Below are 17,556 nucleotides of genomic sequence, written 5' to 3'. Positions count from 1 at the left end.
TATCTAGCTCCTGGTTTTTATTAAAATACCATTTTAGAATTCGTGTTGTATCTCTGAGTGTCTCAGCATGGTTCTACTAAATTTACCTTCATTTCTGCAATGGATCAGGAATATTTCAACAGAAGATCTCATAAGAGTTATGAGTTTGTGTTGTCAAGTGAATATATCCCCTGCTTCTAGTAGCTGGTCATTTGTACTTCTCTTCATTTACATGCTACACAAGTGCCCTCTTCTTACTGGGTATAGCGTGGTAGTTAAAGAGCACAGATGTTGTTGGTTGCCAGCTGTCAAATCCTGCCTGTGCTGCTGTGTAAACCTAGGCAACCTAATTCACTTCTCTGTGTTTCTGTTTTCTCATTCGGAAAAAAAAGAAGAGCTAATAATCACACCAATTTTTATAGGTTTGCTGTACATGCTAAACATATTAATTCATATAGAGTACTTATAAATGTGTGATAAAAGTTAGGTAGTTTTGAAGTGATAGTCTTTTATATTAACCCAAGATGCATAAAATTGTAAAATAATTAATTGTAATTTTAACACTAGACAATGTATTTCTTAGTAAGGGATATAAATACAGATGCTGAAATAATAAAAGATTATATGAATTTCTTTGAAAGAAATATGATGGGGGACTGTTGAAAGAGAAATCCACAGAGCTTCATTCTTATAGCAATGAGGTTCATCGTACAACTTAGAAAGAAGGAATACCAAAGAAAGAGGTAAGAGCACTTTAAGTTATAATCAGCTTCATGGTGTTCAGTTGGGGGAGACAATAAGGGTGCAAAGAGCTCACAGTCAGTTTAAGAAGGCCCTTACATTTCCTTTGAAGATACCAAACCTCATGCTGAGGACAGTGGGGAATATTGGTAAGATTCAGTAGAGAAGGAATGTGGTTAGATTTGTACATAAGGAAAATGGTTGGAGCATTTCCCCAGTGTTTAGAGAGAAGAAGTATGTGGATTGTGTAATTAATGCAAACTGAACCAGCAGGACTGCAGTTGGTCCTAGAAGGTGCATAAGGCTGGAAGGACAAGGAGTGGGTGATTTTGGTGCAACGAACAGGGTAGGTTTGTGGAGGTGGAGAGGACACTGACTTGAAAATACACAAGTTGAAGTTTGCTGGACAATAGAAAGAATTGCTGAGGTTTGAAGGCCACTAAAAGCCAGTTAGAGGGACTCAGGCTTCCCTGGTTAGTCTTAGTTGACAAGTCATTAAACACTAGTTAGAGGGACTCAGGCTTCCTTGGTTATTCTTAGTTGACAAGTCATTAAACACTAGTTAGAGGGACTCAGGCTTCCCTGGTTAGTCTTAGTTGACAAGTCATTAAACACTAGTTAGAGGGACTCAGGCTTCCCTGGTTACTCCAAGGCAGCAGAGTGATGGGAGGAAGGAAGGGTGTAGTAAAGCAGTCTTCTGATTTTTCCATTACAGGAAGGATGGGGCGGGGTGACTGCAGATCGGAAGACTTTGGTAATCTAGTTATCAGCTTTCTGAGTGTGAGGAGACGACAGTGAGATAGAGGAAAGGGCACATGGGGAGCTGGTGTCCAGGTCAAATTAATGCATTGTGCGGGCAGGACGTGGGAAATGACATAGGCCTGCCAATGAAACGTTGACACCAAAGCTGCAAGGTCAGGTAGCTCAGAGGCTAACAGGATCATCAGAAGAGTTTCTGGGGCCTCCTTGCTCCCAGGTCTTCTGTGAAATCACAGTGTAGCCCACCAGCCACAAGATAACCCCTGTCCGTATCTTTTTGCTTGTGAGGGAAGATGTGGAAAAAGTGATTCTGCATTGTCTCCCTATTCAGCAACTTGATTTTTCAGGGGACTGGATATTCCTGGTGATTCAAAAGCCTTGCACCAAATTATTGCTCTTATTTTATAGCACATGCCATGCTGAATTTAATCATAATCCTTGTTGTGCCCTTGAATTTCAATGTAAGTTGGCAGCTGAATAAGGTTTCTTTAAAAGCATTAGCCTTTTGAGTCAGTTTCTTTTCGGTTCTATGAATGTCTGATTTCTCTTTCTCTTCTGAGGCCATTCCTTTTATTTTTGCCACAGAGATATTCTTCCTAAAATATTAGATGGCATGACTCCTGCTTGAGTAGACAGGAAATGTTTTCACAGTTTTGATGTATATTTGGGTGCTTTACATTTTTTTCCTGCTTTAAAAAAGTATGAGAAAGACTGTTTTGGTGTCTGATAAATTTGGTTTGTCATTTTGTTTATATGGGTGCTGAGCTAACTTAACAGAAATGGCACCTGAGTGTGAGGAAGTATTGCCTTAGTTGCTGACAAAGATGACAATAAATATGGCCTGGCATTAGTTGTCAGGGACCTTCAGATGACTTGCTCCAGAAGTAGACAGACAGTCAGCTGTGGCAGCTTCAGATATGCTCAACAGAGAGAACCCTGTCTCTACAGCACTCAGACAGAAGTTGGCCCGGAAGCAGATTAGGAAGTTCATCCTGAAACATTTCACATAAGGAGAGGGAAAGGGCCCAGCTGGGTGTACCCAATCTCTCCTTCCAAATTCAGCCCGCCCCTCTAATGGCAGGGTGTGGATAACTATGCTATGATTATGTTTCTACAGCTCCCTCATCTTGGAAGGAGGCATCAGGGGTAGAGAGGAAATGTTCTCCTGTGCACCTTTACCAATGTTTTAACAACTCTTTCTCCTTAACAAAAACTCAGCTCTGAAGTGTTGCTGGTTTCTAATGTGCAAACACTGGCCCCACAACCTGACTACATTTCAATCAACCAGCATGACATCACTGAAGGTGCACTTGGGATAAGATGCACCCAAAGCCAGCGTGTCTTGGTGTCACGGCCTCACACCCCCAAAGCGTGTAAACATGGCTCCCATCTGCTTATGTTATTGGAGGAGGAAAGAGTGTGTGTGGCTGAGGAAATAAGACAGCACAGGGAAATATGAGGAGAATGATCTGTGAGAAGCTAAGTTCCTGAGGCGCAGAGAAGACAGATGAGGAACAGATGAGAGATATTCCAAGGGGATTTCACAGTGGGAGAGAGCTATTGAAATGCTGTGTAACTGATACAAACGGAGTTTTCACTTGAGTCCTCCACCTATGTTTCAGTGTCTTGTATGGATTAGAGAGAACCCTGGACAGTCAGAAACACTTGTCTGAGTCTTAAGTTTTACCGTATTCTGTGTGATCTTTGGCAAATAAAGACTTCTCTCACTTTTAATTTTCTACTAGGTTTTCATTTTTTAATAATCAAAGTAAGGTAATTAAAATAAAGTGTTAGAAAATTATCACTCAGTATTCAGTGAGCACACCTCAACACATTGTAAGTTGGTTTGCACTCTTTGAAGTGATATAAACAAAGTGAATAATGCCACAGTTGTTGTTTGTTTTATTGCAGGTCCCTCAACAGCTGGTGTCTGGCACACCTGAACTGACACCATGGTCAGTATAAATAACGTGACTGAACTGATCATCACTGGTCTTTTCCAGGATCCAGAGGTGCAGAAGGTGTGCTTTGTACTGTTCCTTCCTGTGTATGTGGCCACAGTGCTGGGCAATGGCCTCATTGTTGTGACAGTCAGCATCAGTAAGAGTCTGCGTTCCCCCATGTACTTCTTCCTCAGCTACTTGTCCCTGGTGGAGATCTGCTACTCCTCTACTGTTGTCCCTAAATTCATCACTGACTTACTTGCTAAAGTTAAAACCATCTCCCTGAAGGGCTGTCTGGCTCAGATATTCTTCTTCCACTTCTTTGGGGTCACTGAGATCCTCTTGCTTACAGTGATGGCCTATGACCGCTATGTGGCCATCTGCAAACCTCTTTACTACACAACCATCATGAGTAAGACTGTGTGTCACCATCTGGTGGCTGGTTCCTGGGTGGGGGGCTTTTTTCACTCCATAATTCAGATTTTCATCACTCTCCCCTTGCCCTTCTGTGGTCCCAATGTGATTGACCACTACTTCTGTGACCTCCATCCCTTATTCAAGCTGGCCTGCACGGACACCTTTGTGGTTGGGGTTATTATGTTTGTAAACAGTGGATTATTCTCTGTATTTTCCTTCCTTTTCTTGGTGTCCTCTTATGTCGTCATCCTGTTCAACTTGAGAAATCATTCTGCTGAGGGGAGGCGCAAGGCCCTGTCTACCTGTGCCTCTCACATCATGGTGGTTGTCTTGTTCTTTGGACCTGCCATCTTCCTCTACTTGAGACCTGCCTCCACCTACACTGAAGACAAACTTGTAGCTGTGTTCTACACGGTCATCACTCCCATGCTGAACCCCATCATCTATACACTCAGGAATGCAGAGGTGAAGAATGCTGTGAAGAAGTTATGGGGCAAGAAGGTGAACTCAAGTCTGGAGTAAAATTAGAAACATGAAATAATAAACAGCATGACTAATATGACAAGAATGTGAATTTGACTCTAACAATCAGGGAAAGCACAGATCAAAATCTACATGCTCATTGTTTTGTTTTATTTGACTTCCATCATGTCATAGGTATCAGTATTTTGGAGTATGTTCAAATTGGGCTATTTTACCTCTCTTCTCCACTAATCCCTAGTGTGTATGATTGAGGAATAAAACTTCTGTAATGTGTGGATATAAAAACATAGCTCTCATATAAAAAGGAACTAAATAGTTTATTCTTGAGCCAATATGAGTTAAGTGGCCTGAGAACATAGACTCAGGCTATACCAAACACCATGTTTCACTGTGGTGACAGGTTCATAGAACAAAAAGTCATAAATCAAGGCACTTTTCAAATATATTGGTGTGAACATCAGGTTGATAGGTTATGGAACTCTGTGTGTGTGTGTGTGTGTGTGTGTGTGTGTGTGTGTGTGTGTGTGTGTGCAATCTCTGCTATTGGCTTCAGATAGTGTATGCTGACATCTTTAGTTTTTGAGTTGTGAAGCTGGTGGTCCATTATGTCAATAAATACCCCAAAGATTCATATTATAGCCACAAGAACATTAGATTAGGCACAGAAGTGGACAATGGATGGCTATTAATGATTCTAAAGCTAGCTCATGATAATTTGGCATGGATCTACAACATCCCAACATCTCATAATTGTAAAATTCTAATTGGTCAGTTAGTTTTTTAGAATCTTAAACCCAGGTGTGGCTTTTTCTTGGGAACCTCAATTCAAAAATGGAACCCCATCCTGCCCCATATCAGCTCTGTGACCTCAGCTTTATTCATTTTCCCTTTAACGTTTGTATACTGTGGTATGTGAAAGGATCTTGGCATCCCATGGCAAATGTTCATGTTTTGCTTTGTCTCCTTGTAATTTTGGAGGGAGTCCTAGGACACTCTTCCCTGATTCTCCACTTGTATTCCCTAGGCTGACCATATTGAATCATCAGCCTGTTCCCTCCCCCCCCCCCTTACATCTGTGCTCTTTCCAGGTAACCTTATCATACACAGCAGGAACTGGGCTACTCAATGAACAAAGACATCAAGGTGATGCCAACAGAATTCATCATTTGGAAGGGGATTGGGTCAGATATGAGGATACCAGGAAGCAAGGCAGATTTTTTTTTTAGGAGTTACCTTAATTAAACTATAACTATTAAAGTGGTGTTAATATATTATCTTGCAATGAAAAGATATCAATCAGCTTTATAAACTCCATGAGAATGCCCCTAATCCCTGTTTGGATTTATCATTGGAGTGGTTGATATGCATTCTATTTGAGTAAATAGCTTTTGCATATTTCAAAGCCTTTTTACATCCATTACTTCCTGGAATCTTCAAAGCAACTCTCTGATGTTAGTGAAATAGTAAGTAATTGCTCTGCATGTATAGCTTTAGATATTTAATGCCATTTAGATGAGGTTTTGGTTGCAAGGAACAGAATCTGAAATAAGAGAGAAGTGAAGAAGTAAGTGATTCAGGGTAGAAACATTGTCATGTCTGTCTATCACCAAGCCCTTCCATTTCCATGTTTACCTCATGTCCTGAGATGAGTGCTGGAGCCTCATTCACAATGGCAGCATTCCATTGACTAGCAATTTATATCCTGTGAAATGTAAAAATCTTAAGCATGCAATCCAATGATTATTGACAAGTACATACACTGTTTCCCTGACATCTAAGTGAAGACATGGCCGATTTTCTTGTGTCCTTTCTGGATATCACCACCTCCTCCTCCAGTTAACTGCTGGTCTAACTTCTGCCACCAGTGTAGAGTCTTGCTGTGTTCGCAGAAATGCTAGCATGGTGGGCACCCTCTTTGTACTGGGCCTCTTTCACTGATTTTAATGTTTTGAAACTCATTTGTACTGTGGATTACAATAATTTGATATTTTTTTAATTGAATGGTGTGCCACTGTAGGAACACATCATAGTAAATAAAAGTTCTTTCATTCGTGGACATTGGGCATATTTCTTTTTTTTTTATTAAGTTTTTTTTATTCATTTTACATACCATTCACAGATCCCCCTCTTCCCTCTTCCCACCCCTCCAGCCTCCTCCCCCAACCTGACCCCTATTCCCTCCTACAAGAAGGTAAGGCCTCTCATGGGGAGTCAGCAGAGCCTGGTACATTCAGTAGAGGCAGGTCCAAGCCCCTCCTCACTACCTATGGGCTCCAAAACGCCTCCTCATGCACCAGGGATGGATCCTGATCCTACTGCCAGGGGGCCTCTTAAGCAGATCAAGCTACACAACTGTCTCACTTATGCAGAGGGCCTAGTCCAGTCCCATGGAGGCTCCACAGGTGTTGGTCTAAATTTCATGAGTCCCCACTAGTTTGGTTTGTTTGCAGGTTTCCCCATCATGATCTTGATGCCCCTTGCTCACAGATTCCCTCTTCTCTCTCTTCGACTGGACTCCTGGAGCTCTGCCTGGTGTTTGGCTGTGGATCTCTCCATCTGCTTTCATCAGTTACTGGAGAAAGGCTCTATGATGACAGTTAGGGGTGTTCTAATGCTTAAGACAAATAAGGGTTGAGAAACTCCACCTGTCCATGTCAGGATGTTTAAACCAGGCATGATGGATGAGGGGACTGCATGGAGGAAGACATCAGGTCTAGGAGCCAGATATCTAGATTTGTACCCAGAGATCATGGGTTAGTAGATACTGTAAATAAAATCTGTGAGACATTAAAGTGATTGCTGCCAAATTTGATCCCCAGCTTCCACATGGTGGGAGGGAAGAACCAACACCTGAAAATTGTTCTCTGACTTCCACTCCTGCAACACGGGATACGTATACTTTTTCTTCCAAATGAATATATAGTTACTTTTACAAAAGCTTTGAGAAGTATTTGTAAGTTCCTATTTTGTAAGAAAAACATATGCTTCTTCACCATTTTCATCACTCAACTAGATATCCAGAATTCCCATCTGTCCTCCTCCATGTCTGGCTTGGTGAGTACCTCTTACCACACACACCATCTTTGTTTTTCCACAATCAGCCAGATCTGGCATGAATCCCATAGCAAGTGCTCCAGCCTGGTCTGGCCACCCAGGCCTGTGAAGAAGCCAAACTTTAGGCTTCTACCAGGACCAACTCTACCTGCAACCACTCATATGTACCTTCTGTGCTGTCCCCACAACCCCACTTGGTACCTAGACTTCACACATCCCTCTCCAAGGTCTAGCCTGGTGAATATTCCTGCCATCTTCATGCACACTTTTTTCATACACACCACACATACTTTCCCCACAACCTGGGTCTCATAAGTAATGCACCAGCTTAGTCTGACTTTCCCTGCCTGCATGGCAAAGGAACTCTAAGCTTGCGCCAGGATCCTCATTACATATTACCCGAACCACAGGACTCTCCCATGTCATATTCAACCTTTCCACCAGGACAGATCTACTCTCACACTCTAGGCTGGGAACAGGAAACATGTTTAGTATACCAGCTCAGTCCCTTCCATCCCCCAGACTTCATTCCACTCAAGCCATTTTCAACTTCTAGACCTAATCCACACTCTAAAATTCTCTTTTTCCCCAACATGCTCTGCCTAAACAGGCAAAAACAAACCTAAGAATTAACAAAGGAAGCCCACATATCAGAGCTCATTGCAAGAATACCAACTATGTGGAAGATCAAGCCAGTGTCTTCTCTCCAAATCTTCCCATGCCTGTGGAAATGTTTGCCAATGAGAATTAAATAGATGAACTGTAGGACATAGAATTTAAAAGATCAATCATAGACTTCATGAAAGAATTCAAGGAGTTTAAAGAAGATACCAAGAAACAGCTCAATGAAATTAAGGACAAAAGTCTTAAGGAGCACAAATGCCTGGTGATGCCTAAGAAAACATAAAAATAAAGTCAACAGGAACTGAAGAAAATCCAGAACTTGAGAATGACTTCAACATGGAGATAGACACACTGAGGAGGACCCAAGCTGAAATGAAGATGGAAGTGAAAAACCCAATGAATTAACTAGAAAATGCTAAGGAAAGCCTTGTAAGTAGAAAGAATCAACCAGAATATCAAAAACCAGGACTTGAAGGTAAAGTTGATGTTCTTGACCAAATAAGAAAAAAAAATGAAAAACAAAGAAAACCACAGGAAAGAATACACAGGAAAAATGGGACACCATGAAAAAAAAAAACAAACCTTTTAATTATAGGCAAAAATGAGGAGGAAAGATCCCAAGTCAATGGTATAACTCAGGCTTTCAACAAGATCATAGGAGAAAACTTCCCCAAACTAAGGAGAGACATACACACACAAATACAAGAAGCACACAGACCATCAAATAGACAAGACCAGAAAAGGAAATCACCACAGCGTATCACAGTTAAAACACTGAGTATTCATAACAAAGAAAGTGAATTGAAAGCTGCAAGAGAAAAAAATTCAAACATATAAAGGAAAACTCATCAGAATAACACCTGAATTCTCAAAGGATTATTTGAAAGCCAAAAGAGTCTGGACAAATGCATTCTTACTCCGAAACAACTATGATGGCCAGCCAGAACTAATATATCCAGCAAAAGCTATCCTCAGTAATTGAAGGAGAGGGAAAAACTTTCAACAACACAAACAGCCTAAAACATTTATATCAAACAAACTAAATCTCAAGAAAATACAGGAAGCAAAAGAAAGTTAGGGCTGAAGAGATTAATGAGCATAGCTGAGAAACTGGAAAAAAATACAAAGCTATAATTATTAAAACACAAAATACCACTGAGAACACAAACAGCTCCAAAATCAACAGCAAGATGACTACAACCAACACACTTAAACAATAGCTTTAAATATTACCTTAGTCAGTGTCCACTGCTGTGAAGAGACACCACAACCAAGGCAACTCTTACAAAAGACAGCCTTTAATTCGAGAGACTGCTTAAAGTTTTAGGGAGTCATCCATGGTCATGGCAGGAAGCAGACAAACCTGACACAGAGACAGAAGCTGAGAGATTTACATCCTGAGCTGCAGGCAGCAGACAGACAGACAGAGAGAGAGAGAGAGAGAGAGAGAGAGAGAGAGAGAGAGAGACAGACAGAGGGAGAGAGACAGAGAGAGACAGAGTCAGAGAGAGACAGAGTCAGAGACAGAGAGAGAGACAGAGAGAGAGACAGAGAGAGAGACAGACACACACACACACAGAGACAGAGAAAGAGAGAGAGACAGACAGACACAGAGAGAGAGAGGAGAGAGAGAAATTGGGTATGGCATTGGCTTTTGAGAGATAGAGAGAGATAGAGAGAAAAAGAGACAGAGAGAGAGAGAGAGAGACAGAGACAGAGACAGAGACAGAGAGAGAGAGGAGAGAGAGAAACTGGGCATGGCGTTGGCTTTTGAGAGATAGAGATAGAGAGAGACAGACAGACACACACACAGAAAAAGAGACAGACAGACAGACAGACAGACACACACACACACACACACACAGAGAGAGAGAGAGAGAGAGAGAGAGAGAGAGAGAGAGAGAGAGAGAGAGAGAGAGAGAGAGAGAGAAACTGGGTATGGCTTTGGCTTTTAAAATCTCAAAGCCCATTCCAGTGACACACCTCCTCCAAAGCAGTTCTACTCCTTGGTGACTAAACATTCAAATATATGAGTCTATGGGGCAGTTCTCATTCAAACATCACAAATGTCAATGACTTCAATTCTCTAATTAAAAGACAAACTGACTGAATGGATCATTATCTGTTGCTTACAAGACCTTTATTTTAAGGATAGACACTTTAGAGTAAAAGAATAGACAAAAGCACTCTGATCGACTCTCAAAAGTGTGTCATCGCTAGAGGCTGCGGCGGGGCCTCTGGTAAGAAGGCAGGAACTTGACAGCTTCCGTAAAGGCCAGGAGCGGTGACAGCAATCCGACAGCGGGCGAGCAGAACTACGGCGAACGGGAATCCCGTTCTGCTTCCAGAAGTGGAAGTGCTCATGGATCGGGGAAATCTGCACGGCATACCCCTGCAAGGTCTCGCTCCAAGGAAGATTCAAGGCGTTCTAGATCAAAGTCAAGGTCCAGATCTAAATCCAGGTCTAGATCCAGAAGAAGTTCTAGAAGGCATTTTACAAGGTCATGATCTCGACCCCGCTCCCATAGACGATCCCGGAGCAGGTCTTACAGCCGAGATTATCGTAGATGGCACGCCACACCCATTCTCCCATGTCTACTCGAAGGTGTCATGTTGGGAACCGGGCAAATCCTGACCCCAACTGTTGTCTTGGAGTATTTGGATTGAGCTTGTACACCATGGAAAGAGACCTAAGAGAAGTGTTCTCTAAATATGGCCCCATTGTTGATGTGTCTATTGTGTATGACCAACAGTCTAGACGTTCAAGAGGATTTGCCTTTGTATATTTTGAAAATGTAGATGATGCCAAGGAAGCTAAAGAACGTGCCAATGGAATGGAGCTTGATGGACGCCGAATTAGGGTCGATTTCTCTATAATAAAATGGCCCCTGCCGGGCGGTGGTGGCGCACGCCTTTAATCCCAGCACTCGGGAGGCAGAGCCAGGTGGATCTCTGTGAGTTCGAGGCCAGCCTGGACTACCAAGTGAGTCCCAGGAAAGGCGCAAAGCTACACAGAGAAACCCTGTGTCGAAAAACCAAAAAAAAAAAAAAAAAAAAAAAAAAAAAAAAAAAAAATGGCCCCATACCCCAACACCAGGAATTTACATGGGGAGACCCACTTATGGCAGCTCACGTCACCGAGATTATTATGAGAGAGGATATGATCGGGGTTATGATGATCAGGACTATTACGGCAGATCACACAGAGGAGGTGGTGGAGGAGGTGGTGGATGGAGAGGAACTCAAGACAGGGATCAGATTTACAGAAGGCGGTCACCTTCTCCTTACTACAGTCGTGGAGGATACAGATCTCGGTCCAGATCGTGATCATACTCACCTTGTCGCTATTAAAGCATGAAGTTGAAGACTTTCTGAAAGCTGCCATAGAGCTGGGATATTGTTTGTGGACAATATTTTCTATTGTCTCCTGTTTAAAAAGTGAACAGTGCCTAGTGAGGTTAGGTGACTTTTACACCTTTTATGATGACTACTTTTGGTGGAGTTGACATGCTGTTTTCATTCTGCGTTTGTGTAGTTCGGTGCTTTGTTCAAAGTTAAGTCTTTTCAGAAAAGTAAGTTTTGAATGTATTTTTTTACAGTCCAAATTTTGATTGCTGAGAAGTTTCTATTGTACAAAACTTCATTTAAAAGGTTTTTCTACTGAATCCAGGGTATTCTGAAGATTGAAGCCCATGTGTAAAATGCTACCAAATGGCAAAAAGCAACAATAAACAAGTTTGATTTTTACTTTTCTTTCTAAAAAAAAAAAAAGCACTCTGATCAAATGGGACCAGGAAGTAAGCAGGTTTTACTACTCCAGAATCTGACAAAATAGACTTCAAACTAAAACCAATCAGAAGAGATAAAGGATACTTCATTCTAATCAAGAGAACATTAGTATCCTAAACATATGTGCACCAAACTCTGGGCTCCCAATTTTATAAAAATTCCACTACTGGATTTAAAGATACAGACTAACATTAATCCGCCAAGAGAAAGTGATTTCACTATCGCAATTTCTCTAATAGAGAGACTCTAGACAGAAAAATAATTAGAAAAAATATCAGAATTAATTGACTTCACAAATCAAATGGACTTAAGAGATATCTACAGGATATTCCACCCAAACAACAAAGAATATACATTCTAGTCAGCCACACACAAAATCTTTTCTAAAATAGACCACACCTGGGACACAAAACAAATCTTTAGTTATTCAAAAAGATTTAAACCACTTTTAGTATTCTATCTGACCACAATAAAACTTAAAATTGACAGAAAAAGCAACCTTTAGTAAATATGCAAAGTCATGGAAATTAAACAACTTATTACTGAATAATGGGCAGGTCAAAGAAGAAATCAAGAAAGAAAGAAAATCTTCCTGGAAGTGAATTCTAATAAAAAGACAAAACAACAAAACTCTGGGACACATTGAAAACAGTCCTATGAAGGAAATGTATTAGCTCTCAGTGTCTACATTAAAAAGTCAGAAAGAGCACAAACACAATTTGGAAAAACAAACCAAATCTAAACCCAATTGGCAGCATTAAATCAATGAAATAGAAATAAATAAAACAATACAAAAAAAATCAGTAAATCTAAGATCTGGTTCTTTGAGAAGATAAACAAAATTAAGAGACTCTTGGCCCAACTACTTCTCCCCTCCCCAAAGAAAGAGGGGACCTAAATTATAGAATAAGAAATGAACAAGGAAGCATTACAAATACAGGCCAATATTTCTGATGAATACAGGCTTAAAAAAACTCAATAAAATACTTGCAAACAGAATACAGACTACATAAAAAGATGATACACTATGACCATGAAGGCTTTACCCCTGAAATTCAGGGGTGGTTCATTGCAAACAAATCTATAAATGAAATAAAGCACATAAATGGACTTCAGATATCACATGGTTATCTAAATAGAATGCAGAAAGGGTTTTGACAAAATCCAACACACCCTCATGATAAAAGTCCTAGAGATTGGAGGGCCAGAGGACATGTGCCTCAACACAATAAAAGCTATGTATGAAAACCCCACAGCCAACATCATCCTAAATGGAGAGAAGGCTTGAAGCACCCACTGAAGTCAGGAAGGAGACAGGAATGTCCACTATGCCCATTCCTCAATGTTGTGCTTTAAATAATAGCTGGAGCAATAAGGCAAGAGAAGGAAATTATTGGTGAAATTATTAAGGCTACTCCATGTAGTTAAAAGGAAAGTTTATTAGTGTCACAACTTACACATGAAGGGATAGGTAGGTCGCAGGGTCTGGGGAAGGCATATCGCAGTCCAGCGGTGTTCTCTGGAGCTCTGCTCGGTCAACCTCCACCATCCAGGGTCCAGGAACAGAGAGAGAGCTGGCCCATCCGGATCTCAGGTCTCCAGGGTCCTCCCTTGGCCCCACCTTGTAGGCTTGACAATTACCGAAGCCTCAATGGGGGTTGGAACTTCCAGATCAAAGCTGGAATGGCTACCCATTACAGGAAATTAAAGGGATACAAATGGGAAAAGAAGAAGTTAAACTATCTCTATTTGAAGATGATATGCTACTATGCATCAGAGATCCCAAAAATTCTATCATAAAACTTCTAGAAATGATGAACAAATCCAGCAGTGTGTCAGGATAAAGAATTCACTCATAAAAATCAATAGCTTTTCTATACACTACCGACTGACATACAGAGAAGGATATCACAACACACTCCCATTCACATAGCAACAAAGAAAATAAGCTATCTAGGAATAAATCTAAGGAAATGAAGGACCTCTATAATGAAAAATTATACCTGTGAAGAAAGAGATAGGGAAAGACAATAGAAAATTAAGACATCCCATGCTAATGGAATAGTAAAATCAACATTGTGAAAATACCCATCCTACTAAAAGCTGTTTACAGAATCAAATGCAATCCCAATCAAAATCTCCACCTTACTCTTCACAGAAACACAATAAACTGTCCTAAAACTCATATGGAACCACAAAAGACTTTGGATAGCCAAAACAATCCTGAGCAAAAAGAACAATGTTGGAGAGATTATCATTGCAGATCTTAAGATTATATCACAAATCTATAGTAATAAAAACAATATAGTATTGGCAGAAAAGTAGACATGCAAATAAATGGAACAAAACAGAAGACTAAAACATGAGTACATGGAAGTCCAGCCACTTAACATTTCACAAAGACGCCCAAATAACAAACCTCTAATACAATAATGCTGTGTATAAATATACCAATATAGTTTTAATGAACTTTTTCTTTTTTATTGAAAATAGTATTTTCTTTTTTTAAATACATAGTATTACATTTTCTTCCTTCCTAACTCCTCCCATTCATTCTCACTTCCCTTCTCCTCCAGATAAACACCCCTTCCATCTCTTGTTAGAAAATGAACAGGCATCCAAGGAATAATAATATAATAAATAAGATAAAACATAGCAATAAATTAAGATAGGAGTAAACAAACTAATAGGAGAAAAAGAGCCAAAGAAAAACTTACCTGGGTTGACATTGTTCCTTCCAAGACTCTAAAGACCACCTGACAATCCCCCCTCCTAATACTAGACATGAGAAGCTCTCTTTTGAGTTGTTGGCTAGGGTTTTCCAAGAGACTCTCAAAACACACAGTATGTTGCCACTTCCCTTGGTTACTCCCCAGAGGTAGAAGGTAAGTCCCTATTGTTAAAGACTCCATGCCCTTCAGATACAGGACCCAGAGACCCCTGAGCAGGAACTGATCTGAATGCCCCCTTCCGGAAGACTAGCTTTTATGATACCAAAAGGTACCATGCATGCTTCTAAAGGAGGGAAGCAACCAACACTCCTACTCAGCTAGGATGGCAACGAACTCCATCAATGACAAGCATGGCATGATAACCCTAAGGGTGCAGTAGCAATGTGTATAACTTGTTGGTAGCCAACAATTCTCTACTTGGACTTAGGACTTGTTTTTTTTATATTTATATCATGTTACTGTTTCAATTAATGGTATAATTTTCTCATTGATTCACATTTATATTAGCCCTTGGAACAGATTTATAGTTTTTTTTTCATTTTTCTTTATTAAGAAATTTTCTACTCACTCTACATACCACCCACAGATCCCACTTCCTGCCTCCTCCCACTCCCTAGCCCTCCCTCCCAAGCCACCCCACATCCCCACATCTCCCAAATCAAGGTCTCCCATGGGGAGTCAGCAGAGCCTGGCACACTGAGCTTAGGCAGGTCCAAGGCCCTCCCACTGCACCAAGGCTGTGCAAGGAGTCACACCACAGGGGACTTAAGACTTGATCAACAAGAGGGAGCCCATTCCTGGAATGGATACCTAGCTAGCTACTCAGGACTAATGAAATAATGGTTACTAGAGGAGACTCTACAGGCACTAATTTACTAAACTAGCATAACCCCTAACAACAATCTATGAGCATTGGTCATTATACTCACAGATAAATATAGCCTTGACTCATCATCAAGGATACTTCTTTCTCTCTCTCTCTCTCTCTCATTTTTTTTTTTGGTTTTTCGAGACAAGGTTTCTCTGTGTAGCTTTGCGCCTTTCCTGGAGCTCACTTCGTAGCCCAGGCTGGCCTTGAACTCACAGAGATCCTCCTGGCTCTGCCTCCCGAGTGCTGGGATTAAAGACATGTGCCACCAATGCCCAGGTGGATACTTCTCTTTTTAACATACAGAGACCACTAGAGAAAATCACAACCAACCAAAATGCAGAGTCATGGCTCCTAATCCCAATGGGCATACCTATTAAACACCTCTGCTCCTAAGGCTCAGGGAACACTGTAGAAGAAGAATCTGAAAGATTGTTAGAGTCAGAGGATCATGGAGTTTTCCATGAAATTGTGTCAAGTAGTAATGTCAGAAGCTACACCTATAAGGTGTTGGTACACACTTTTTAATTCCCAAAACTCTGAAGGCAGAGGCAGATGGATCTCTGTGAGTTGAGGCCAGCATGGTCTACATGGTGAGTTCTAGGACAGTCATGACTATGTAGAAAGACCCTGTCTCAAATAAAAACCAAAATCCAAAACCCCAAACCCAACACAACCCAACCAAACCAAAAGAAAACAAAAGACCAGAAGAGATGCATCAGCTTATCTGGAACTGTAGTTAAAGATGGTTGTTAGCTGCCATGTGTGTGCCAGGAATCAAACCTGGCCATGGAAGAACAGTCAGTGCTCTTTACTATTGATCTATTCCTCAAGCCCTAATTATTCATGTTGGTTTGTTTGCTTGCTTGTTTATTTATTATTTATTTATTTATTTATTTATTTATTTATTTATTTATTTATCCTTGCTTCTGAAGGATAATGTTTGATTCGTGAGTTGAATATGCAAAAAGAAGTTTCAAACTTTTTCCTAAATCTTAATAGGTCTTATGGTTTTCTTATTAATAATTAGTTTAAATTTAATACATTTTGTTTAATCTTTATTCAAGATTGAGTTTTTATGTGTTGCACTGACATAAAGGATATTTTGTTTGAAAAATGATTTTATAGCATCTTTAAGATATTTTACCACAGGAAGCTTCATGTACATACAGGCATGCTCATAGCAGTGTTATGAACTCCCCTGCAATCTACCAAATGACAACTTTAGTGATTATCAGTTCGGAGCAAATTAATTTTCCTCTGTGCCATGATATCTTAATGGTAGGTCTGTGGCCTCTTCACTTTGGGCTATTTGTTATATGGGAGTGTCTTGTGCCTTGTAATGTGTTTCTCTGCATCCTTGACCTCTACCTTATTAATGTCACTGGTATCTTTTCAACTAGGTTGGACAATGGGAAAGTGCTTTTAGACAGAACCAAACCTCCTCTGAGGCAAAGCCACCCCTGGCAGAGAGTCTGTGTTTTGCACTATTTTGTTTGTTCAGTTGTGTTTTTCATCACAGACAATGAGGATTTTTTCATCACAGACAATGAGATTTTTCAATTTCCTGACATGTATGTTTCCTAATCCCTGGGCCACTCTTATTAGTGTGTCATTTTATGTGACGCCACCAGATTAGATTTATGATGGGTAGGTGAATTCTCACCTGCTAACAGACCGTCATGGGTCAGCGTTCTGTGAACACTGGGTAAATTCAACTAGTTTGCATTTCCCTCTATCTAAAGTTGTTTCCTGTAGAGGCGTTTGAGGTCCTGCTTCCCATGAGACATTTTGTCTTATTAGGAAGGGAAGAGAGACTACAGATCTCTGGGGAGCTCCTTCCTCTCGCTGGATCATGCCTTCTCCCTTGGTGTCATCGAGGCAGCATGAACTTAAGGCTGAGCCTTCTGAATGATCAGCTTTCTATGGAACACCTGGGAGGTAAGTCTACTTTTCTTTTACTTAATAATCAGGTAGAGCTAAGTCCTCGTGTCTCTGTATCTATGTATAGTCTCTGTCTCCAAGTCTACGTCTGAAAGGGGAGCCAATCTATCCTGCTACACAGGGAGGCAGGGATAGCCCATAGTTGCCTTAGTACTTCTCCATTGGCTCAGCAAGAAACAGTGGGAATCCAGAGACTTCTTTGCATATGTATATTCAGAACAGC

The 17,556-nt window shown here is 40.7% G+C and overlaps 1 protein-coding gene and 1 pseudogene across 1 annotated transcript; both read left to right on the top strand.

Moving 5' to 3' along the window:
* The first annotated feature begins 3,431 nt into the window (after window positions 1-3,431).
* LOC102905367 (olfactory receptor 4B1-like) lies at window positions 3,432-4,591 on the top strand. Its single transcript, XM_006998313.3, has one exon. The coding sequence runs from the start codon at window positions 3,432-3,434 to the stop codon at window positions 4,359-4,361; it is 930 nt and encodes a 309-aa protein (XP_006998375.2). The 3' UTR covers window positions 4,362-4,591.
* Window positions 4,592-10,310: 5,719 nt separating this feature from the next.
* LOC102908770 (transformer-2 protein homolog beta pseudogene) lies at window positions 10,311-11,351 on the top strand (annotated as a pseudogene).
* Window positions 11,352-17,556: the final 6,205 nt, after the last annotated feature.

Source organism: Peromyscus maniculatus, chromosome 4 (assembly GCF_049852395.1).
Source record: "Peromyscus maniculatus bairdii isolate BWxNUB_F1_BW_parent chromosome 4, HU_Pman_BW_mat_3.1, whole genome shotgun sequence".
Lineage (NCBI taxonomy): Eukaryota > Metazoa > Chordata > Mammalia > Rodentia > Cricetidae > Peromyscus > Peromyscus maniculatus.
The sequence above is the reverse complement of the archived record's forward strand: the minus strand, read 5'-3'. Positions and strand labels throughout refer to the sequence as shown.